The sequence below is a fragment of the Aspergillus neoniger genome, assembly GCF_003184625.1.
Source record: "Aspergillus neoniger CBS 115656 unplaced genomic scaffold BO87scaffold_2, whole genome shotgun sequence".
Taxonomy (NCBI): domain Eukaryota; kingdom Fungi; phylum Ascomycota; class Eurotiomycetes; order Eurotiales; family Aspergillaceae; genus Aspergillus; species Aspergillus neoniger.
The window spans coordinates 673,390-695,516 of record NW_020291130.1 but is presented as its reverse complement, the minus strand read 5'-3'; the positions used below and the strand labels follow the sequence as shown (position 1 = coordinate 695,516).

Here is a 22,127-nt window from a genome sequence, read left to right as displayed (position 1 = left end):
ACTGTTGCGCTGCCGCTGGTTAAACCATACCGTGGGTAGAACTATAGTTAGTCTAGATAGCTGCGGGCTCCCCTCGTTCTACAATCAACTACTTCATCATATTCTGCCTACAGCGTAATAGAGACATGGTCGGTATACACAATAGGTAGCAGCTCATATTTAGCAGCGTGTATTATAAGGCAAATCTTGCAAAGTATCCAAACAAGGCAGAAGACTTCTAATTCAGTCAGCCAGTAGTTCCGTTCTGTGGGGTCCAAGGTTCTGCTTAGGAACATGATAATTTCAACCTGCGTACACGAGGGTGGCTTCGTTAGGTCTTCGTGTGGGTAGTTAAAATGGTAGATCATGGTCCCGTAGCCTTTGTAGCAAGCGTTGAGATCGACATACAACGGATAGAAGAATTTAAGTAGACCAGACACTTGACCAAAAAAGAATTCTGGTTGTAGATCTTCAAGCGCACGTTGTTCAAGATCCGTAGTAGTGAACGTCATTCGAGCCGCGTAGTCTATCCGAAGCGCGTCTTCCTTAGCAGGAGAGGACTTGAGCAGTGCCATCTCACATGTTTAAAGAGACCTCGCACGGGCGGCATAATGCTTGACGTAGTACCACAACCATCCATTTAAGCCTAAGTACACCTCTAGCAGTGCAAGCGTTGAGGAGAATCCAAGCTCGCGTATAACAGGGGTACGTTCTTCCAGGATTGAACTACTAAGCGTACACTACTTGCCTGAGAATGACTCAAATACTAGGCCAGAAGACGAAATTAATCTGTTGATTACTAACAATGCAATGGAGCAACTGAGAAAGTAAACTACTGCACATTTGTTCGCGGACGGAGTGCCAGCCCTTGCTCCGATGCTTCTTGCACCTTATGTTTAACATCCCTAGGCGAGCAATTCTCCCCAGCCCGGCGAGTTTGTCTAGGCGTAGTGCCGCAAGGTAGAACCTCTACGAAATCTCCTTCTTCCTGAACCCTCTCATTCTCCTCGTCCTCCTCTTCTTGTCGTACCAGGACGTCTTCTTTTCCTTCCACTTTGTTATGATCAGTGTACAAGTCTTCAGGCGCTTCTCCAGCACCACATAGAGCCAACGCCCTGGTCAAGTTCTACTGCATCCATAAAATATCAACCGAGGGGAGGGTTAGTTTTTCGGGGTCGTTTGTCGTGAAGGTGATAACATCGCCACTTCGAATGGACGCTGAAGTTACGCGATTCGACTCCCAGCTTCCTCTGGTCGTCGCTAAGATCAAGTGGCTTTATCGCAAAACACGCTCCCTCCCACAAGCCATGTACGCTTGACCACAGCGCCACCAAACTGGTACAAGTCTCTGTCGCATTGGGACCTGACACTGCCTCTCTCCAGCTCTAGTTATCAACCACCCATCGTCGTCCCTTTCTTTGCACTTTACTGAATTTAGCATTGAATCTGACATAGCATGATACTAGAGTGACTGGTAGCCTACCGGTCGTTTGACATCAGATCTTCGAATCAATGATTCGAGACGTTCGGTGTCGGCAAGCCATAGGTACGCAGCGGACGCGCGATCAAAGTTGCTCGATGAGTTCCGCCCCCCACCCCCCAGCATTCCCAATTCAGGGTACGCAGTCTTCATGTTGGGCAACAGACATGCTCATACGCAACGTTTTATGAAAAGGGCATGACAATAGAAGATGCTCAGTCTAACACTGAGATTTCCTAACGAGGAAGAAATATAATTAATCACACATTTTTGGAAATAATGATATAAATAGCATGTAAGTCTTCATTAAATGAATGATTACTATATTAGGCTATCTGGAACGATAACTGCTACTACTTTTCTTGAGGCATGAGCACGAAGGCCAAGGTAGATGGAGAGGATAGGAAGAGAAAGAGAAGGAGGAGCGATGAGGAAGAAGAGTGCTTTATATAGACCGCGAGATTCAAAACAAGTATCTATGGTGAATCTGCTGCTTACTATTGATTGCAAGGATTAACAAGCCCAGGGCTGCTGATTGACCTTTGTTTTACCATATCAGGCCATCGCAGTGACTATTCTCTAGGGATTCACTTTGATATATGCGAAACGTTTAGTCCGTCGTTCACTCTACAGAGAGGACCTGCGATAAGCGCTATGAAGAAAATTACATCACCTTCTTTCTATTTTCTCACGCTTTGATTTCCAATTTGCACATTCAAGGGATATAATAGGTTCGGAACTCGCTCAACGCCCTAGATTCAGAAAGTCTTCCAGGAATAGAATGGCTGGCCGTCTGTTTTGCTTGGGGAGGAGTGGGAGACCGCTACCAAGGCACTTTGAGCCGCACCCGCCTCCAATTTGGTCCTACGTGCGAAAATGTGTAGTAGTGTTTACTATATTTGTTTCATCATGGGAATGGATGTGGTAGATGAGAAATCAAGATGTACTTTATTCGGGTACAGCACAGAAACCGACACTGTCTTCCCCTCATATATGTTGTTCGTGTCTATAGCGGACAGAAACTTCCGTCCGACTCCCATGGTATTATGCCGCCTCCCAAGCCGCGATTTCCATCATCTGATAGGATAGGATCCTTGATTTGCAAGAGCATAATGAGAGACTTATGCGTTCAATATCTGCAGCAGTGATTTGTTATAAGTTTACTCGATCGTCCGAATTGGGAAGCTAACCCGACCTAATTGTCGATCAGTTTGGATTTCTTATGTAACTGGTGCATTCATCGCCCTCCAACAATTGAAGAAGGGGGTCAGCGACCCATTTTATGCCTGGTGATGGGTTGTATCCTCGGTTGACATATGAACATATGAATTTCTTATCGATGCCTATTTGCCTTACTACAATACCCAGTTCCGTGCGATGTATGGCCAGAGTTGTCTTCTTAATCATGGGTCCATCAACGGGCTCTATGATCAAGGAAAAGCTTGCCTCTTCTTTTGATTGTGATTGTTTGTGACAGTTTAAGCCATATTCTTCATGTAGCATGAGGATAGCTCATCGTCTACCGTATAGCTTGTCTTAAGGACCTCCTTGAAAGCCCCCCCCCCCCCAACACACCCCATTCCTTCCCTATGGTCGGAAACACTTCCACACAGAGTATCTCGTTAATACGACCTGGAAAGTCAGCAATATCAATTTGTATTTGTCATTTTGGTGGCTGTGAATCCGTGTAGCCGCCATTCTTAGGTCCAACACAGATGTCATTACCCCGCTCGAACTGCAGTCTTGGCACATTTGGAGTGAGGCTGAATTCTCAGTTACAATCGTAAGCTGTATTCAGTATGACCATTAGCTTCATTGGTAGGCGTAGCAAATGCCGAGCCAACAGTGAAAAGTCCCTTCGATAGGAAGATAAGTAGGTTCTTGTCGCAAATGTCTGTCTTATGGCTGCAAGGTTGCACTACGACGACTGTCCTAAGGCCAGATGTCATGTTAAACTTGGCAAGCTTAAGGTTGTGCTGGACCCTGAGCTGCAGCATAATCTGATAAATTTTACTAACCTTGAACTGTTGAGGTAACCCAAAGAAGCAGTCCCGATGACCCTTTGGACGCAGAAGAGAGGGACACAGCGTATCATAGGGTCACTTGCTACCCGTGCGACTAGTGATGAATCCATTCTAGTAAACACTAGCTATAAGCACACCAGGAGGTACCCAAAAACGATGCAATCAGGTTGCATTCCGGACCTCCGAGAGGCGTCCGAGGCGTCCGGGTCCGGGCCGTTAACCCTGCATGGAAAGTGTAGTTAGTTAGGCAATCAATAATCGATGCGATTACTATGGGTCGTGACCAAATGCCGAGTGGCCATACAGCGCTCAAAGTGCCGTGCGGAATTGGACTCATTCTCTCTTGTGTGCCTTCCTCAGCCTCAACACCCTTCCCCGCACGACGATCAGATACCTTGGTGGACCCTGCAGTTGTGCCTTAATGAGCTCATTTGTTGCTTCCGGAGCTATGACTTGCACGAGGCTGAAGGGCAAATCGGGTAGGTGACAACGTTGATCGGCCACTTGTTCAAGTTTGCTGCATAACGATGACGTTGCTTCTCTTGGTACTGGTGGTGGTCTTTGGTAATTACGACTTTATGTCATTATCAAAGGTCTACCATAAGCTACTATTTGACAGCATCGATGGTCTAGTAGGGCATAGGCAAAGTACTTTCTGTGGATTAGAAAAGAAGCCAACGTATAGTATCGGATGTCCGAGGCAATAACACGATATCAACTAATGTCGCTCTTTTGCACCAGCAAATTCCAAATCTCATAGCTAGTGCTGAGCCTTCTTATTGACGAGTAAGAAGTCGTATTTTATATACTCCATGTACGAGGGGTGATCTCACATGGTGGGCACGAATATGCCGCATACCCGTGGCATTCCGATTGTGACGATGATCGCACATAGAGAATGATTCTCAGGAAATTATCAGCAGTGTGCTATATTGCCTGAATTTCTTACGGATAGTTATGGCGTAGTGGAGGTGTGTCTTCATTACTATTCTTTTAAGGAAAAGCCTTTGTTTGACTGATACAAATACGCACCTTGATGGTCTCTTTGAACTTGATGTGAATGATTTATAGTCATCATCATTAGCAGTAATGCGCATAGCTAGCATGAAGGGGGTGGATACATTCTTGGTGCGGTACCTGGCTCGGATATCACGATAGAAGCCACGTCTCAAAGCCAAGCAGTCCCAACCTCATAATCTGTCAGTACGAAAAAGGCATGCCGGGGTATACTTCGGGATGCAGTTCCCGCCCGACACTTGAAGGTTTTGATAATGTAAAATGAATTGAGTTTGTATACTGACTCGCATATGAGAAAACCAAATGAGCCTCATATGCCCAGCCCATTTGCTATATGCTGACAGTGTCTGAGCCACCGCTATAGTGGTCGAGGATGGCTAAATTCTGCTTTCCTATTAGCTCATGACCATGAAGAACGTCAATATTAGACGTACGAGGTACCTTGACAGGCAACCGCACTATCCAGAGCTGATAATAATCAATGCACTGAGTGAGTTTAGCGGGTAATATTGGACGCCTTAACCCTGACACCTTGGAGGGAAGAAAGACACAGCCTAGTCATATGTGTGTCGATCAGAAGCAGTCATGGGGCATGCTGACCAGGATGCTACACTTATCTCTGAATTGGGAAGACAGCCTTATCACAGTAGCAAGAAGAGTCCCAAAATCTATAAATGCAGCCATCATTCCGGCCATCAAGCTCCAATTCCAACTCAAGTCTTCAAGCCTTGACGACGACTACCTCAATAATCCAACGAATCCTTACCACCTAACTCATATATCTCACTTCATAACATCCATCAACATGCGCTTCGTTACTCTTATCTTTGCTGCCCTCGCCGCTGGCCCTCTGGCTGCCCTCGCCGCTCCTGCACCTGCAGACAATGCAGCAAGCGAGAAAAGCTGCCCATCTGGCGACAAGATTAACTGCGGAGTGAGTTTTATATTCAAGATTTCTTATTGCCCTCTTGCTTCAGATATCGAGCTGCAGATATTGATGTCCATTGACAGGGCTGCAATGGCACCAGCTGCCAAATCGGATTCAACAACTAGTGAGTTTCGCCACCGAGATTGCATCTTTCATGTAAAATACTCGTGAACGAAGAGTACACACTGACAGTAGTGGTTCCTATATAGTCCCTGTGATGAGGGCAGTGTATGTTATAAACACCCAGTTTCGTTCAGTCGGGCCCTACCTACCTACCATATCCATGTGCTTTTCATCCTCATTTTTTGTTAACTTTGCTGACAATATTTTCTTAATCACAGTGCACTGCCCAGAGTGGAGGTGGTGATGGGAAGGACTGCTGGGATAACAACTACGGTGGAACCAGACACGTCGTTTGCCCCGGAAAAGCTTGAGCTAGATCTGATATATGCTCTGAGTCAGAGGAACTCCCCATGGTATACTACAGTGTCTAGGAGAATGATCTCGTGGTGGTATGGGTGGTATTGAATGGGGCCTGGTTGTAATTGAGGGCATGCCCGAGGTTTGACGTCTGTGTTGCAAATGTTTTTCATGAGTTTACGATCTGTTAAGAGGCAAGAGGTCAATGACGCCAGCATCTTGTCCTATTTGAAACGCTCTTTATGATTTCTATGAGTATGTCTTTATGCCAATCAAGTGTCTGTTTTGAACCCGTATGATGTGCAACGAGTAAACGTAACCGCAAACAATATCTTTCAAGGGTTACTACCCAAGTTAAAAAAAGTTACACCACGTCTACTTCAGTCTCGATTGAAGATGACATAAAGGGCAGATTTGAGGTTTACAATCAATAACTCTGTCCGCTGGTTTCCATCCCAGCTAGACCCAGTTATGCAGACACGGAGGCGGCTCGGACATCCACCGACGTTCAACAGTACTACTCTGTTGGCGCCCGCTATCTGGACTTCATCTATAGAGTAATGGTCGGACGAAATATAAGTAGATTAACTGGAATATGCCCTGCTCTACAGCCATGCTAGACAATCAATTGATTGCCACCTATTTTGTCCATTTGTGACGCCTAATGATTCACAAAATCTACTATACAAAGGTTACACCTAGTCGGACGGGTCGAGCTTGCCGCATCCCCATCGGCCCCACCGGCTCCGCCGGTTGCATGAGGTATCGCCACCTTGGTTCCTATATTACCAAGAAAATAAGACTATAAGTTTACTACTGCCGATACATGAACTGGGTGTATCAGTGACATGAGCATCTACACTTTATACAGCTTTTTCACAAATATAGGTTCCCGCGAAAATTTCGGTTTATACCCTCTCTTCCAAAATGAGCACCGCTAGACCTAAGTATGAGACATTTAAGACCGACGTCGACGGATATACCCGTATCAAAAACATATACATACCCATGCGCGATGGGACTGAGCTTTGCGCCGATGTGTTTCTCCCTTTAACCGCATCGAAAAATGGAGAGAAGGTGCCTGTGATTTGCAGCATGGGTCCCTATGGGAAAGACAACCATGCCTCTACATTTGGACTACCTCATTCGCCTATTTATGCAGAAATGTATAAGCATATCAAGCCATTGGGCCCTGATGCTTGCTTTGAATTATGTGATCCATCTATCTGGGTACGGTTCAACCCATAGACCTAGCTGATCCCATTCTAATAACCCGTATTATAGTGTAAAGAGTACAATTATGCGTTGCTTCGTGTTGACAGCCGTGGCATTGGCGGCAGCCAAGGGAAGCTTGACCCTTTCGGCTTGGAAAGATCAGTGCAAATCCAAGCAGATGCAGAGGGACAAGGTATTGATCTCCACTCACTACGTAAGATTCATATGGCTAATTAGAATTATCTTTCTCTTTCAGATCTCTACGATATCGTCGAATGGGCTGCCATTCAACCATGGTCATCCGGCAAGGTGGCATACTCCGGAATCAGTTATTACGGAATGGTAGGATACTGGGCCGCGATGCAGAAGCCACCCCACCTAAGCTGCGTCGTATCATACGAGTCTGCATGCGATATGTACCAAGCGTCAAGACGAGGCGGTATCTACAGTGACAATTTCCAATCTCATTGGTACCGGAACCTAGTCATCCCGTATCAAGGAGGGAAGAAAGAGGGTCACATAGGAGAAGCAGAGCTTTCAGCCAACAGGGTCGATTTCCCAAAGTTGCTCGCAGAGACCGAGTATCCCACCGACGGTGTCTGGGAAGTTCTGAGAAGAGCTCGCAATCTTTCCAATATTGAGGTCCCATTCTATCTTGCTGGAAATTGGACAGATGCTGAGCTCCATCTACCTGGCAATATTCGGGCTTTCAACGCCATCTCGTCAGAGTACAAGTGGCTTGAAATGCATACAGGGAACCATATTAGTGCGTTCTATGAACCGGCGCATTTGGAAATGCAGAGAAAGTTCTTGGACTTCTTCCTTTTTGGCAAGGAAACCGGCATGCTTGATATTCCTCGCATCAGACTTCTTCAACACCACGGCACAAACACCCTTTATCGTGAGAATGAAACATCCTTTCCTCCAGCTGATGCGGAATATGTGCCCTTTTACTTCACCCCAGAGAAAAGAATCGCCCCCAACAAACCAGCCGGCCCCAAAACCTCCTTTAAATATGAAGGCTACAGCGAGAACCTCCACTTCTCCCTAGAAAACCCGTTCAGCGAGTCCTTCGAGCTACTAGGCTCACCATACCTAGAGCTTGAGGTCAGCACTACAGCCGAAGACATGGATAACTTCATCTATCTACGCGCAATAAATGCAGACGGTGAGAATATCATTCTACACGGCAACCACGGTGAACCGATGGACAATTTTGCAAGAGGTTACTTCCGTCTTTCTCATCGTGATGAAGTCGCCAAAGAATTCACGGAGGATAAGGTCATTTCACAACAAGCTGTTGCAAAGTCGGAGGTCGTTCCGGGCCAGGTTTACTCTGTGCTCATTCCTTTGTATCCTGCTGCATTTCTGTTTGATCAGGGCCAGTCACTCAGCATTGAGATTGGGTCTGTGGATACCTCCAGTACTATTGGACCTATGCGACATGAGGGTGGAGATCGACTGAAGGAGAGGTTTTCTGGGGATAATGTCATTATTTCTCATGGGAAGTTGGTTCTTCCTCGGGTGAGGCGGTGATGTGTCTTCATGTGGGATTTGTCAGTTATTTGCCAATGTATATGAATAGTACTATTATTCATGTAGTTCGAGTCTGCATATGTTGATGAATGGGTAGATAGTACTACATGGGTTGTCCAATTGTGTATAATAGCTTAGATTGCGCAGGTCATTTCTAGAGTCCATGTTAGATGGCTATGCCTCGGTCTCCAAATACTACGTTTGTCAGGAAACTGGGCTTTCCAGAAAAAACAGTAATTAGCCGCATGAGCCCTTCATTTAACTGTGAGAAAAAACGCAAATGAGAAAGAAGAAAAAGATAATAGCTAGTATACTGAACACTAAGTAACACAATAGTTCCTCCCACGCTGCAAGCACAACTTCATGCCGGTTCAGAGCAGTATACTGCACAATACACACCTTGGTTATAGCGCGATTCTCATTCCATCTTAAACGGCTGTCTTTTCGGATCAAACTGCCAAGCGTCAGCTATCTTCATCACAACCAAGCCCTTAGAGCAACGCAACAACTTACCTCAATCCCCTCACTCTGATCCAACACAACAGCACGCTCACCAAACCCGATCCAAGTTGCTGGTAGATCCAATATTCCAGCATTCTCAGCTTCAAATATTCCCTGAACCTTCCGCACAGCACTAACCGACTCCTTCCCCCGTAGCACAAGCATAAACGCATAATAAGCAGGAACCGACCTCCCACCCCGAAAGTAAGCACTAAGATCAAAGCCCACCTCAGTAGGAACATTAACCACCAACTCTAGCACTTCATGAGAGGCATGTTGCTTGAGAAGAGATGCGAACTTATCGATCATATCTCCATTCTTTCCCCCGGAATGCTGCGCATCACTTAACGCGACAAAGTACATGCCAATGAACGAACGCTCCCGTGTTGAAGTCGCCGACTCAATAGCTTCCAGCGGAACCACTTCCTCCCTAACAAACATAGGCATCACAACACTAAAATCCGAAAAGTTCGCTCCATCAGGGCCTACTTTGGTCCTGGCCCACTCAGAAACGAAGCTCTGAATCATGTGTTCCTCCGAAGAGAAATAGAGCTCTGTGAGACCGTCATTGAAGGCCCATGTTGGGTTGGCGTTTGGTATCTTTTGAGAAAAGTCGACGTGGTATGCGGTATCGAGGAAGTGGGTTTGAAAATATTTCCTGGCTTGGATGTAAGTGGGGTGTCTTTGTGTGTGTGTTTGTCTGGATGGGGGAGGGTAAATAACATACAAGGGCGTTTCAGATGGACTAGGGCCTTTACTTAGGGCCCCATGTACTCGGTAGTGGTAATCGAAGAATTCTTCTCTTGTCAAGCCGGCTTTTCGCCGCAGGGCGATTAGTTGTTTGATGATGGGCATCTTGGGTACGTGTGAGTATTGGGAGTGTGGGGCGTAATTTTTTAAGCTGAATGGTATGATGAGGCGGGTGGTATTTATTCATTGCATGCTCTCGAGGCTGTAGAGAATGGATCTACAATGGTATAGAGGCGAAACGTCCATGGTCTACGAACATTACTCGTCAAGCGGGCGCTGCCGATGGAGCCGGTGGGGAGATTGCTCGGCTTTGCCGATGGGGTTTGCCGCAACGGGGCCGCCTGTGTACTGGGCCGATGGCGGGGTGCCGGGAAGCCATGATCAATTAACCTCACCGTAAAGTTTACGTTTAGGCAGAGAAGCTCCGATTTCTATGGATTTCTCCTGTGTGAAGGCGGGATGACGTGTTGACCAAAGGTTTACTCCGACGGGGAATGCGCTCACTGTACAGTATGAATACCCCCTGATAATTTTCATCCGTATTATCTACATCTACCCTTGCATTAGTCAATCTGCGCTTGACCCTGCTATCCTACAATGCCTCCTGAAGACGAGAACACAGCTCTGTACGTCGATGAAGGTGTGAACTTCTCAGTCCAACGAGACCAGGAAACCCCTACTCCAGCTGATGATGAAATCCTTATCGAAACGCAATTTTCTGGAACCAATCCCGCCGATATCAAGCATGCCACGCTCCTAGGCATTTATCCAGCAGTCCTTGGATATGACTTTTGCGGCACAGTGCTCAAGGCTCCTACCAGATCGGCATTCCAGCCCGGAGATCTAGTTGCTGGATACACACCTACTGGGATAAACCGACCGCCCAAATACGGTACCCATCAGCGATATTTGGCATGTCCCGAGGATATGCTCTTCCCAGTCCCTGCAGCACTTCCACCACACCATGCTGCGAGTTTGACTGTGGTGGCCATGACTGCTGCGGATGCTCTATATAATATCTTCAACCTCCCTCTGCCGCATGAGCATGACAATCAAGCGAAAACTACGAAGCCCTTGTTGATTTGGGGCGCCTCATCGAGCGTTGGTCTCTGTGCTCTCCAGCTCGCCCATGCCAGTGGTATACATCCGATCATCGTCACTGCTTCCCCAGAGAGACATTCCCTACTACAGGAGCTCGGAGCCACTCACTGCTTTAACTACAAGTCTTCCAGTGTTATTTCGGATATTAAAGCGACTGTGAGAGATTCTCAGCAGGGTCCATTGACATGCGGATTTGATGCAGTTGGGAGCCAAAAGGGAGGTGTCAGCTCCGCACAGCTAGTTGCTGAGTGCTGTTCGGAAGATGCAACGCTTGTATCTGTTGTTGTTCAGAGTGACTCCAAATTCAGGATGCCTATTGCCACCCCGAACAGGGATGTGATTATCAAGGTCCAGAATGTGCCATTCCCGATCACGATCCCTGCAAGACCGGCAGATTATGAGCGTGCGTGGCGTGCGCTGACCTGGGCCGTGGAGAATTATGGTGTTAATTTTCGACTTCCTTCTGTCGATGTATTTGAAGGGACGGCAGAAGAGGCGTTAGAGGAGTTGAAGGCGATAGCAGATGGAGGAAGGTTTGGGAAGCTGGCGTTGAAGCATCCACTACAGTAGAGTTGCGATTAGGCATCTGAAATTAGTCGATCGACTTGTATAACTCTGTGTAGTCAGAATATATTTCAAGCTCAGCAATATTAATAAGTGAAACTTCATTACCAAAATAATGATGTATCATCGAACAAGGCCATATAGTTATTGGATGTTGCTGTTTACCTCGGTTGAAAGCGATGAATGAGAGAATGTGGGGTGGCGGGATGTGGAGGCTTGCGTAAGTGAACCCGGACTTGTACGGCTCGTGGTTTCCGAGTCTGCAACTGGTCCTCCTACTTCACCAACCCAGCATCTGTACTTGAGTATGGAAGCCCCGACAGCAGGTGGGCCGGACCCGTCGGGAAGATGGGCGTGTGAATTCTGTCCAGAGAGCTTTGCTCGAAAAGAGCATCTTCAACGACATGAATTCAGCCATCTCGGATTGAAGCCGTTTCGATGCGACGTGTGTTCTCGCATGTTTTCTAGGAGGTTTGTATCCTCATCATATAGCTAATCTCACTGATATATCATTGAGATTATTAACTGTTGCAGGGATACTTTGAGGAAACATCAAGCCACTCATTCGAGAGAAAGTGATGGTGAAGAACCACCTTGCACCCGCAATCGTCGGCGGTCCCAAAAAGCATGCCTGACTTGTGCCAAGGCAAAGCAACGCTGCAATGGCAAGTCGCCGTGTCGTAGATGTGTTAAGCGAAACATACAATGTGCATTTCCAAAACCAATCTCTGCACTGGAGGATCCTCCACTATTAGAGACGCCGGAGTTTATTCATTCTACGCTCCTCCTGGATGACAATCCTACACTCATCTCAAGTGGCAGTGGCGATCATGCCACCTTCGACGAACACCATGTACGATCATTCGAAGACTTGGCAGCTACTACGAGATCTGACGAGCAACATCGAGAAGATTTCAGCATGTACCTTGCCGGTCACCCCGGTGAGAACGCTATCCATCCACATGTGTTATCACTACCTAGCCAAGGGTTAGGCGACGCCATGGCAGTGGACATGAGCATAAGTCTACCGTCAGGAGGATCAGTCACTTCGATCTCCACCCGGGAAGATAACGATGAACTTCCCTCGTCGCAAAGTGATTTCTCCATGCCAGAAGAGCCTCATGCTCATCGTTTCTGCTGCACTCGGCTTCCAGAGACTCGGCCAGATGAAGACATAATTGCGGCTGAGAATTGTGGGCATGTTAGACCCATAGCAGACAATCAATACCGACAGATCTGTGATTTCTGGAAAAGCCAGCAATGTTCCTCCTGTGCATCACCTTTCATTAGCCTTTCCTTCTTGAACGCGATGGTCCAGCTCTACTTCGAGCACCATGACCCTTGGATGTCTTTCATTCATCCGTCATCTTTCGACGCAGAATATGCCTCATGGGTCCTTATATTAGCGGTAGCATCTGTCGGGTGCCAATACTCTAATGTGGAGCGCTCGGAGCTCTATGTCTTGGGTCTACAGGATCTTCTACAGAAGGCGCTTCCGAAAAACGTAAGTTGCTGTGACGTTAATACCTGTTCCAGTTTGGTTGACTCGATAGGCCACGGAAACTATTACCCTAGACCAGATGGCACTTGCGCAGTGTCTTCTTCTACGCAATACAGCTCTCCTGTTCAGCGGTTACGAAGATGAGATTCTTACGTCTCAGTACCAGAGGAACATGCTCACTTCAGTGGCTAAATCAGTCTCTGCTAACGTTGCCGAAAGTATACCTTCTCCAGATGATTTGGGCCCATATGAAAAATGGCGTCGCTGGGTGGGTCTAGAATCTCAGAGAAGGACCGTCTACTGTGTATATGGTGAGGACACTTCTTGATATACCTCGACATCACATAACTTATCTTAACAATACAGTACTCGAATGCTGCTATTGGACATTCAAGGATGCTCCATCATCAATGACCCTCGACGATTTCAAAATAGCTCTTCCATGCCGAGACAAGTTATGGACATCCAATTTCGAACAATGGCAGGAATGTCTGCCAACAAGACCAGGTGAGCAGCCATTAAACCAACAATTCCATTACTTTGCTTTTCTATTGTTTCATCTCCAACTTCGAGAGATCTAACCTAGTATAGAATCAAAAGACAGGCCGAGTCTGAAAACCGCATTTTCTAACCCAGACTTACTCGACAACCTCCTCAACGACAACTCCGGCCTCAGCAACCTAGTAATACTTCTAACATTCAACGTCGAAGAAAGGCGCCTCTTACGATCCACCCAGCCATGGTTCGCAGCCGACATGGCCACCGGCCTCAGCGAGCGGAAGCTATATAAATGGCCGGACGAACTAGTATCCTTCCGAACAGCTCTAGACGATAAATGCGACCCTACAATCAAACGTTTCTCTGTACTCACACCCATATTGAACAACGCACCTACCTTCCTAAAAGTGATGTTCCACGTCACCAACATACTCCGACGCACACCACTACGCTGTCTATACGCCTTGAGCGGATGGCAAGTCACAGTGGACCAAATGACCGCCGCCGCTACATCCCTATCACACTGGATGCAGCAGAATCCGACACTAGTCCGAGAAGCCCTTCTACAAGCAACTACTTTATATGGAGTTCTCTATGACGAGACCACAGGACCAGGGAGTCACCACTTGGCCTTTCTCACCGCGAGTCTCTATATCTGGGCTTATTGTATAGTGGGCGGAGAAGACAGCGCTGCAGGAGCGAACGGAACAAGGAAAATCAGTCAACGACCGCTGAGACCTGATAAAGGTGTCCCAGATGATGTGAAGAACTCCTGGATCCAAGGCACCCTAGATGCTCCTATATATGTCAAAGGAGTGGGTATTCTGAACGGCCCGGAGAGTGCGATTCGTGTTCTTAAGGGCTTTAGACTGGCCTTGTCGAACCATAGTTCTTGGCCTTCGCTTCGACATGGATTGATATACTCTATTTCGGAGGTGATAGATGGTAGATTTGCGTCGCTTAGCCCGGAGTTGAAGTCTAGTGGGCGGAGGAAAAACGTGGATAGAGAAACTCGAGCATAGATAAACGCGAATGATTCAAAGACATGGGATTTTGTGTCATTGTTTTCATGAGTGGAATTTAGCGGTGCTTTCCGCTCTATGACGCGTCAGGACCGAACAGCAGCTTGACTCGCGCAGACACAATACAATGTCTATCCCTTTCAAGTTATTTTAACTATAAACAATTGCGCATCCCCTTCCATTGCTTATATAATGGGACGTAAGGGGTTATAATATTATGCTCCCTGTCGGGTGCAGCGGCCCGATGCACGTCCAGTGCAGGTTGTGTTGATGTAGACCAAAATGGCGCATTGGGGGTTTATAGTGCAGACTAATATAATAACTATAAATTGTGAGACTATTTAAGGTTCGATGTATACTTTTTATAACTTATATCTATTTACTTTGTGAACTCAACATGATAAGTTTTAAGATGGAGTACTAAGTGTGTACGGTATTCTAGAGGGAACAGACTGATATATATCTTTACTAAAGGTTACTAGAACTATTCACCAACTAGTCATGACACACAATAACCTATCTGCTCACTGGATGCTACTACCAGTAGTGTATGAATATGCTCATGGTAGTACTAATGCTATATGAGGTTTATATGTAGTACACGGCTTAGTAGACTTCTTCTCTATCCCGAGATTGAAGTTCTACATCGAGAGCAGTCTTGAAGTATCCTCCAGTTCCATGGTATCGTACTCCGTATGTGTAAAGAGTCTCGAGATAAAGAATACACGCATCGGTGTGTTTATCCATCACCATAACAAACTACGTACTGGAATTGGCATTAATATGAACTACAGATCCACAAGTAAAGATCCATTCATATTGTCCTAAGGGCTACTACTTTACTACAAAGAATGGTTAGGGAAAAAGGTACATCACAACTCTCAAGTTCACATTAACTACTACTAATAATTAAGTGCCCGACCAGTCCATAAACCGAGCCAGCGCTGTGGAACTTTTCGAATCGCTAGGCCGTCCCCCAACCAAAGACAGGTTGTATAAATATATCGAGGTTCAAGCCAATATCCTAGTCATTATACACTCCCCGGGGCTATAAGCCATCTATCGGTAGCAGCGAGCGCTGAGAGCGGGGTTGTGGTGGGCGTGAACGACATCAGGGATGTCAACGGTGACGGGAAGGTTGTCGCCGCCGCAGTTGTGGTCGCTATTATCTGTTAGATGTCCATTCTTATTGAAGGGTATTGGCTGAGAAGATGTGGCACTTACAAGTAGATGTGGCAGGTAATGCCAGGAACCTGCTTGACGGAGTGGATCTCGCCGGTGACGCTGTATTCGAGTATTAGAAGTCGAATCATGATTGTATGGAGATTTGGGGTAGCTCACGAAGTGAAGCAAGATGCGTCACCGTCGTTAAAGGTGGGAGGACCGTTGAAGTGGGGGAGGGGGAAGACGGAGGCCTATTCTTGTATTAGCATATTTGAATTCGATGTTGGAATTGATGTAGAGGTGATGGATGTTACCTCGATGTTCTCCTGAGCAGCGTTGTCCGCAGCCAGAGCGGGGACAATGGCCGCGACGGCCAGAGAAAGGAAGGTGGTGAATTGCATTATGATTGTTTTGGAAGAGATGTGTTGGCTGCTAGATTGCTTTACCGTTGATGCTACTGATGGATAAAGATAGATATCGTGGACATCCGGCTGGATTTTATATTCAATTCTTTAAGGGAGAGAAGGAGGAAATAAGCGAAGGCGTTGGCATCTTCATAGCATGCCTGGATATAGCTGCGTGGGGTGCATGCATGACTTGATTGGATTGTGCCTGGATACTCCGGGCAAGTAATTTCCGCAGTAAGGTATTGGTGGGTAACTATTTCTTCAGGGCGGAATGAGGGATACTACGCCGTGTGGCTGTTTGTTGTTGAGGTCGTTGTTGACGCGCCCTTGATTGAGTTAGCTAGGGGCGTTCCTTGAACGCGGGGATTATCCGCGTGTCAGGGTTAGTTAGATTTGTGGTGATATAAGGGTTGTATGGAATGTGGGTTCATTTTCCCGGGGTATTCGGTCCCTTGATCGGGATGGCCGTTGGGTATGCTGTGAAGGAGGAGACTGCATTTACTGAGATCTATTTGGATGGACTGGGGTATAGACAATGCTAATATTATTATTCAGGGTTGTCGATCCGTACCACTTACATAATATAATTTGCATTGAACAAGGTGGTAATGTGGTTCTGTGTGACTGTGTTCCCTGATCGTGTTCCGCTTTCAATTTCGGCATTCTATCTTAGATGAACATTGGCGTCCGGGGAATGATCGAGATTTGTGGTTCAAACTATTGAGTCATGCATCTCATTTTGTATCACAGGATCGATTGAGTGATTCAGTCCAGCTAGGCTAAGCTATGTATCTGCGTGACGGCTTACATGGACCTGACAATCTATTCCACATGCGAGCTACTCCGTATAAACTTCACAATTATACCAGCATGCATGCCTGCCATATACACAGGAAGCTTGTACAATATGATCATAACATACTACATTCTGTCCCACTAGCCTATACATACACTTTACCTCCAACCCAACCACGTAAACAAACAAGGCAGAATATCACTTCCTAACAGCAACAACAAACAACCTGGGATACCTCAACAACACCCTCCCATCAGCCCTCTTCTCATACCTCTCCCTCAACAATCCCTCATACACTCTCAAAAACTCCTTCCGTTCCTCCTCCCCCCTCAACCCGTCTAAATACGGCCTCAACCCCGTCCCCTTCACCCACTCGACAATGTCCGCCCAATCGCCGAGGGAGTGATAATACACCGACTCCCAGATCCTCAAACTCTCACAAACATCCACCAAGGCATCGTAAATCTCCTCAGGGGAATCCAACCCATCCCTCTCCACAAGCGTACTCCGTAGATGTTCCGCCCAGGGCCCCGTCCTCGCGACCTCCCGCATAGAAGTATGCGATGGTAGGTTCAAGGTATCCGGGACCTGGAAGGCGAAGACGCCGCCCGGGGGAAGGGTCAGTAGGAGTCTGCGGATAGTAGGGAGACGAGTAGAGCGGGGAAGCCAGTGGAGGACGGCATTGGAGAAGAAGAGATCTACGGGGTGGTCTGGTGGGGGAGAGTAAGATTCCACGTCGGCGACGGCGAAGGTGGTGTTTGGTGTCGATGTAGACGACGCCTTGGCGCGAGCGATCATGTTTGGGGAGGAGTCGATGCCGGCGATGCTCGGGCAGGATGGGTAGCGGGCGGAAAGCATGGCGGTGGAGTTTCCGGGGCCGCAGCCAAGATCGACGATGTGGGAGGGAGATTGCAATGGGATATGTGATAGTAGATCTTGGGTGGGGATGGCGCGCTCGTCGGCGAATTTGAGGTATTGGGTTGCGCTCCAGTCGGACATTTTGGCGGGGTGGGTGAGGAGTTGGTTGATTCGCTGGGGAATGAGTGGGAGACGAGGACGGAACATTGATGATTTGATAGCTATTGGATCTGAATGGATGTGTTGGTGTTGATGGTGTATAGAAGTATTTATATATGGTGCTAATTGATGTGAGGTATATAAGTGGGAGATGATGTTACTATGTAAGTGGTTGGTGAAAGTGCCGGTTTCGGCGGAAACATGATTGGCCTTCCGTTTGAGTATCACGGGATAGGAACATTCTTCGGTCAGATCCTGCTTACTTACTTTTACTTGCTTATTGCACTGATATCATTTTATGCTGTCAATCCGGAAGGCGCGGGTACTTGACTGTAAAAACGTACAGAAATCGGATCAACAATCTCGTCGGGCCTTCCACAACCCGCACGTGACAACGCGTTGCCGCTGCCCATGCATGGAGATTGGATGTAACAACTTCAAGCAGAATAGCTATTCCCTAATAATACATGTCGAGGCACCTGCTGGAGTAGGCGAAGTCACATGCCAGGCGCTCAGGCCGCCCACAAACAACCTCTTGCTTTATTTACTAGATTATCTAGATAGCTACTAATTTAATATATACTTTAGCTGCATTTTTTGCGCGTTTATTTACTTACTTTTACTATTTTATTACTTTACTAATAATTATATATCTTAATAGATTATAAGCCTGGGCTTTCTTCTATAAAGCTATTCAGATATCTATATTACAGATCCTGATCCTAAATAAAATAAAGAATCTATAATTTTTATAAATAATAGAGATAAACAGAGACATACTAGTCTTAGAGAATTATCTTAATCTAATTTAAATATCTGATTTAAATATCTAATTTAAATATCTAATTATATTAAAAAAGGATATTCTATTTAATATCTTTATTAAATCTATTTATATTAAATATATTAATTTAGCATTATAGCACACGCGGTAAGATAAAGTATTATATTTAAAAGAATATTCCTGACCCAGGTAAATTTTATAAAAACAGTAATTTAAGTAGATTAACTGCTAATAATCCCTCTGAAAGATTTATCCAGATTATTAATTTTACTAAAGAAATACTCTAATTATGCTGACTGGAAATTCCACTTAAAGTATATATTCAGAAATACCAGATTAGAGAATCTAATTAATCTAAAAATATCCAGACCTGCTACTACACACACAAAATATATAATATAATATAATTATTTAATAATAATAACTAATTATCTAGTCAGGCAGCTAGAAGAGGAAGTAAAAAAATAATTTAAAAAATTTAAAGAAAATAAAAAATATATTAATAATATATTTAAACTGATTTACTCCATCATACTGGGCTACAGTATTATAAAATATTAATTAATAATTATAAAATTAATAAAAAATATATATTCTGATTACTTTATTATATATTAATATATTAATAATTTTATAGAAGTATACAACGTGGCTGTAAAGCTTAATTATTTAATTTTTTTATTTATAATAAGCTTTTTAATAATATATAAACTGCAGTCAGAATTCCCTATATAAATATTAACTATAAAATATTTAATTCCAGAAAATATAAATTAAATCTATATAAAAAAGTAATTTTATGATCTGTGTAGAAGCGCCCTAGAAAAATATAAAAAATCTGAAATAAGAGAGTTTAGTATTACTGCTATTAGTAAGAATAAAGATTAAAATTTATCTAATAAATCTAATATTACTAAAGATTAGTAGAAGATAATTATATTTTTAAAAAAAAATATTTCTGCCAAGGACCATGTTGTAAAGATACAGAAAAGATTAATAAATATTAATAATAACTACAGATATTATAGATTAAAAAATTATAAATTATTAAAATATTAGTATATTGATTCTGAATTATATCTAATAAATTAGATTCTATATATTTTAGATATCTAGTTCTACTGAGAAAGTAATAATAAATATAATAAAAAATCAGACTTTAAAGATAATTTTAAAATAATAATATCTATATTTATATCTATGAGACAGATAGCAGAAATATTTACTTAATATATTATTCTGTATAAAATAAAGTCAGATAATAAAAATTTATATATTTTAAATTTTTCAGGACTGATAGTTAGAAGTATTACTAATTTTTTTTATACTAGATTTATAATATAGAAAGCTTTCAGTATTTAATCCCTGACCATGCCTTATTTAATAAATATCATAAACTTAATATCTCTAATTTCTATAAATATAGAATATCTGATAGATATATTAGTATTACTAAATCTACTAATTACTAGACCTTATTTTTATTTATAAATAATAAATATCTTGAAATTAAGATCAAAGTATTCTATTAGCTAGATTTTATTTATAGTCTTTTTTCAGCAGACCATCTACATAAGGAATTCAAAATATATATAAATATAAAGGATCTGATTCTATGTAGGAAATAGAATAATAAAGTAATAAATTATTTACAAGTATATAAAAACATGCTTTTCATGTGTATAGAGGATATAGAATTAACTCTTATTATAATAAATCTTTTATTCTTATATTAATAATACAGTTATACAGGATTCTACAAGATTACTTCTACTGTGAAAAATTAATAAATTAAATTTAAATACTATAAGAATCTTTATTATGAGATATATTTTCTAGAAAAAATAAAATATTTAATATCTAGAGACCCTATCCCGAAGACTGCTAATCTTATCTAATTATAATATATTAATATATAGTAAATAATTCTAATCAGATACAAAGAATTCAAATACTTTCTAATTATAATTAATAATATTATCTGTCTTATATAAACAGCCATACTAAAATAAAAGAATAATATTTTTATAAAACTTATTTAAATAAATAATAAATATAAGAATATAATTAGCTGTTATATAACAGTATAGTATTTTAATAAGAGCCATAAATTTAACTGCTTCAAAGAATAAGTAAATTATTAAGATTAAGAAATTTAAATTATTATATTATCTCTTTAAATATCTGAAATAAATGGCCTTATAAAATACTATAATAATTTACTTAATTAAATAAGTAGAGTCATGATACTTGACTCTAATCTATCTATTAATCTTTAATTATTTACTGTAAGACTTACTATACAGATTCTAAATTATCTAGTATCTGCAGAAAGCAAGATTAAATAAATATCTATTTATCTATATCAGTTATATTATAATCTTCCAAATTCTAATATTTTGCTTGATTTTCTATATATTTTTAGATATTACTGTTATTAATATATACCTGTAGAAAATCAGATTATATCTAGAAAAATATCTCTTTATACAGAAACTGGTTACTTTATCAGATTCAACAGGGATCATAGCTATATATATCTAATTTAATATTCTGATTTAAATAAAATAAAGAAATCAAGAAATATAACTTTTTATAAGAATTATATATACAGAAATAACTATAAAGATTTTAATAGGGTAATTACCACGCCTATTCCTAAAAATTTAATTATACTGGAGACAGGTACTTTAATTAATTTTAAAAATATTTTTTTATATAAAGTAATTACAAAGATTAATATTATTAAAAATCTCTTTATACAGGATAACATTGCTAATAAACCTGTATATAGAAAAATATAGATTTTATTAATCTCTGCTAAACCTACTAAATATAATCTGATTTACTTAATTAAAGAATCCTCTAATTATAAAATACTGTTTATTAAATATTTAAAACAAGATTTCTATCTTACTAAATCTGAATTACTTATTATAAATACTGAAGCTATTATTTCAAGATAATTATAATATATTATAAAAGAAAAGAGTCCTTCGTGGCTAGAAAATAAATAAATAATTATATTAAAGTAGGAATCTAACCTGCTTTTCTTATCTATATTAAAATAATATAAAGTAATTATTCTAAATATCTATACAGAGACTATCTTATTAAGTTATTATTACTTATTCTGTACTGGAAAACAGTCATAACTATATAAATTAATAAGATTAAATTAATAAAAATATATGATATTATTAATTAGCCTGCTGGCGCTTATATAATTCTAGATAAATAAATATTTAATCTAAAGATTAATACAGAAAGTATTATTATATAATTTTATGCTTACTGGATGGTTTGCGGCAATTATTAGATATTTAATATTAATTATATTAAATCCTGTTGGCTGGAAATCAGGAATCCTTACTAACTAAAGTAATCATCTCTTGACTACCCAACTCAGCTGAGAATCCCATA

General features: G+C 42.5%; 8 protein-coding genes across 8 annotated transcripts; 4 read left to right on the top strand and 4 right to left on the bottom strand.

The window, feature by feature from the left end:
* Nucleotides 1–811: 811 nt before the first annotated feature.
* Nucleotides 812–1,612, bottom strand: BO87DRAFT_382262 (uncharacterized protein; the record flags this gene model as incomplete). The annotated part of the gene is made up of 2 exons (XM_025624597.1): nucleotides 812–1,105; nucleotides 1,463–1,612. 2 exons carry the CDS (start codon nucleotides 1,610–1,612, stop codon nucleotides 812–814), a joined length of 444 nt encoding a protein of 147 aa, XP_025484677.1.
* Nucleotides 1,613–5,232: 3,620 nt separating this feature from the next.
* On the top strand, nucleotides 5,233–5,963 carry BO87DRAFT_372387 (uncharacterized protein). The gene is made up of 4 exons (XM_025622271.1): nucleotides 5,233–5,434; nucleotides 5,512–5,552; nucleotides 5,638–5,656; nucleotides 5,770–5,963. Exons 1-4 carry the CDS (start codon nucleotides 5,306–5,308, stop codon nucleotides 5,860–5,862), a joined length of 282 nt encoding a protein of 93 aa, XP_025484676.1. The 5' UTR covers nucleotides 5,233–5,305; the 3' UTR covers nucleotides 5,863–5,963.
* Nucleotides 5,964–6,700: 737 nt separating this feature from the next.
* On the top strand, nucleotides 6,701–8,603 carry BO87DRAFT_349093 (CocE/NonD family hydrolase). The gene is made up of 3 exons (XM_025621008.1): nucleotides 6,701–7,078; nucleotides 7,133–7,256; nucleotides 7,320–8,603. The coding sequence occupies exons 1-3, from the start codon at nucleotides 6,776–6,778 to the stop codon at nucleotides 8,597–8,599; spliced, it is 1,707 nt and encodes a 568-aa protein (XP_025484675.1). The 5' UTR covers nucleotides 6,701–6,775; the 3' UTR covers nucleotides 8,600–8,603.
* Nucleotides 8,604–8,855: 252 nt separating this feature from the next.
* On the bottom strand, nucleotides 8,856–10,046 carry BO87DRAFT_455024 (EthD domain-containing protein). The gene is made up of 3 exons (XM_025628611.1): nucleotides 9,828–10,046; nucleotides 9,113–9,758; nucleotides 8,856–9,053 (listed from the first exon to the last, which is right to left on the bottom strand). Exons 1-3 carry the CDS (start codon nucleotides 9,953–9,955, stop codon nucleotides 9,018–9,020), a joined length of 810 nt encoding a protein of 269 aa, XP_025484674.1. The 5' UTR covers nucleotides 9,956–10,046; the 3' UTR covers nucleotides 8,856–9,017.
* Nucleotides 10,047–10,316: 270 nt separating this feature from the next.
* Nucleotides 10,317–11,521, top strand: BO87DRAFT_349085 (zinc-binding alcohol dehydrogenase family protein; the record flags this gene model as incomplete). Its single annotated transcript, XM_025621007.1, has 1 exon — nucleotides 10,317–11,521. The coding sequence occupies exon 1, from the start codon at nucleotides 10,448–10,450 to the stop codon at nucleotides 11,519–11,521; it is 1,074 nt and encodes a 357-aa protein (XP_025484673.1). The 5' UTR covers nucleotides 10,317–10,447.
* A 294-nt stretch (nucleotides 11,522–11,815) lies between these two features.
* On the top strand, nucleotides 11,816–14,655 carry BO87DRAFT_324763 (uncharacterized protein). Its single transcript, XM_025620073.1, has 5 exons — nucleotides 11,816–11,986; nucleotides 12,050–13,019; nucleotides 13,069–13,327; nucleotides 13,383–13,523; nucleotides 13,608–14,655. Exons 1-5 carry the CDS (start codon nucleotides 11,823–11,825, stop codon nucleotides 14,534–14,536), a joined length of 2,463 nt encoding a protein of 820 aa, XP_025484672.1. The 5' UTR covers nucleotides 11,816–11,822; the 3' UTR covers nucleotides 14,537–14,655.
* An 886-nt stretch (nucleotides 14,656–15,541) lies between these two features.
* BO87DRAFT_438253 (uncharacterized protein) lies at nucleotides 15,542–16,148 on the bottom strand. Its single transcript, XM_025627881.1, has 4 exons — nucleotides 16,015–16,148; nucleotides 15,878–15,951; nucleotides 15,761–15,820; nucleotides 15,542–15,698 (listed from the first exon to the last, which is right to left on the bottom strand). The coding sequence occupies exons 1-4, from the start codon at nucleotides 16,099–16,101 to the stop codon at nucleotides 15,596–15,598; spliced, it is 324 nt and encodes a 107-aa protein (XP_025484671.1). The 5' UTR covers nucleotides 16,102–16,148; the 3' UTR covers nucleotides 15,542–15,595.
* Nucleotides 16,149–17,028: 880 nt separating this feature from the next.
* Nucleotides 17,029–18,031, bottom strand: BO87DRAFT_372383 (trans-aconitate 2-methyltransferase). Its single transcript, XM_025622270.1, has one exon. The coding sequence runs from the start codon at nucleotides 17,900–17,902 to the stop codon at nucleotides 17,102–17,104; it is 801 nt and encodes a 266-aa protein (XP_025484670.1). The 5' UTR covers nucleotides 17,903–18,031; the 3' UTR covers nucleotides 17,029–17,101.
* Nucleotides 18,032–22,127: the final 4,096 nt, after the last annotated feature.

What these genes read in the sequence shown, in the direction of transcription:
- BO87DRAFT_372387 (XM_025622271.1), top strand. Translation starts at nt 5,306, where the DNA reads ATGCGCTTCGTTACTCTTATCTTTGCTGCCCTCGCCGCTGGCCCTCTG. An exon ending in GCGACAAGATTAACTGCGGA is followed by an intron (nt 5,435 to 5,511) that starts GTGAGTTTTATA and finishes GTCCATTGACAG; the next exon opens with GGCTGCAATGGCACCAGCTG.
- BO87DRAFT_349093 (XM_025621008.1), top strand. Translation starts at nt 6,776, where the DNA reads ATGAGCACCGCTAGACCTAAGTATGAGACATTTAAGACCGACGTCGAC. An exon ending in TATGTGATCCATCTATCTGG is followed by an intron (nt 7,079 to 7,132) that starts GTACGGTTCAAC and finishes CCCGTATTATAG; the next exon opens with TGTAAAGAGTACAATTATGC. An exon ending in AGCAGATGCAGAGGGACAAG is followed by an intron (nt 7,257 to 7,319) that starts GTATTGATCTCC and finishes TTTCTCTTTCAG; the next exon opens with ATCTCTACGATATCGTCGAA.
- BO87DRAFT_455024 (XM_025628611.1), bottom strand. Translation starts at nt 9,955, where the DNA reads ATGCCCATCATCAAACAACTAATCGCCCTGCGGCGAAAAGCCGGCTTG. An exon ending in AGTCCATCTGAAACGCCCTT is followed by an intron (nt 9,759 to 9,827) that starts GTATGTTATTTA and finishes CATCCAAGCCAG; the next exon opens with GAAATATTTTCAAACCCACT. An exon ending in ATCAGAGTGAGGGGATTGAG is followed by an intron (nt 9,054 to 9,112) that starts GTAAGTTGTTGC and finishes GACGCTTGGCAG; the next exon opens with TTTGATCCGAAAAGACAGCC.
- BO87DRAFT_324763 (XM_025620073.1), top strand. Translation starts at nt 11,823, where the DNA reads ATGGAAGCCCCGACAGCAGGTGGGCCGGACCCGTCGGGAAGATGGGCG. An exon ending in AGAAGGCGCTTCCGAAAAAC is followed by an intron (nt 13,020 to 13,068) that starts GTAAGTTGCTGT and finishes TTGACTCGATAG; the next exon opens with GCCACGGAAACTATTACCCT. An exon ending in GACCGTCTACTGTGTATATG is followed by an intron (nt 13,328 to 13,382) that starts GTGAGGACACTT and finishes TTAACAATACAG; the next exon opens with TACTCGAATGCTGCTATTGG.
- BO87DRAFT_438253 (XM_025627881.1), bottom strand. Translation starts at nt 16,101, where the DNA reads ATGCAATTCACCACCTTCCTTTCTCTGGCCGTCGCGGCCATTGTCCCC. An exon ending in GACGCATCTTGCTTCACTTC is followed by an intron (nt 15,821 to 15,877) that starts GTGAGCTACCCC and finishes ACTCGAATACAG; the next exon opens with CGTCACCGGCGAGATCCACT. An exon ending in ATTACCTGCCACATCTACTT is followed by an intron (nt 15,699 to 15,760) that starts GTAAGTGCCACA and finishes AACAGATAATAG; the next exon opens with CGACCACAACTGCGGCGGCG.
- BO87DRAFT_372383 (XM_025622270.1), bottom strand. Translation starts at nt 17,902, where the DNA reads ATGTCCGACTGGAGCGCAACCCAATACCTCAAATTCGCCGACGAGCGC.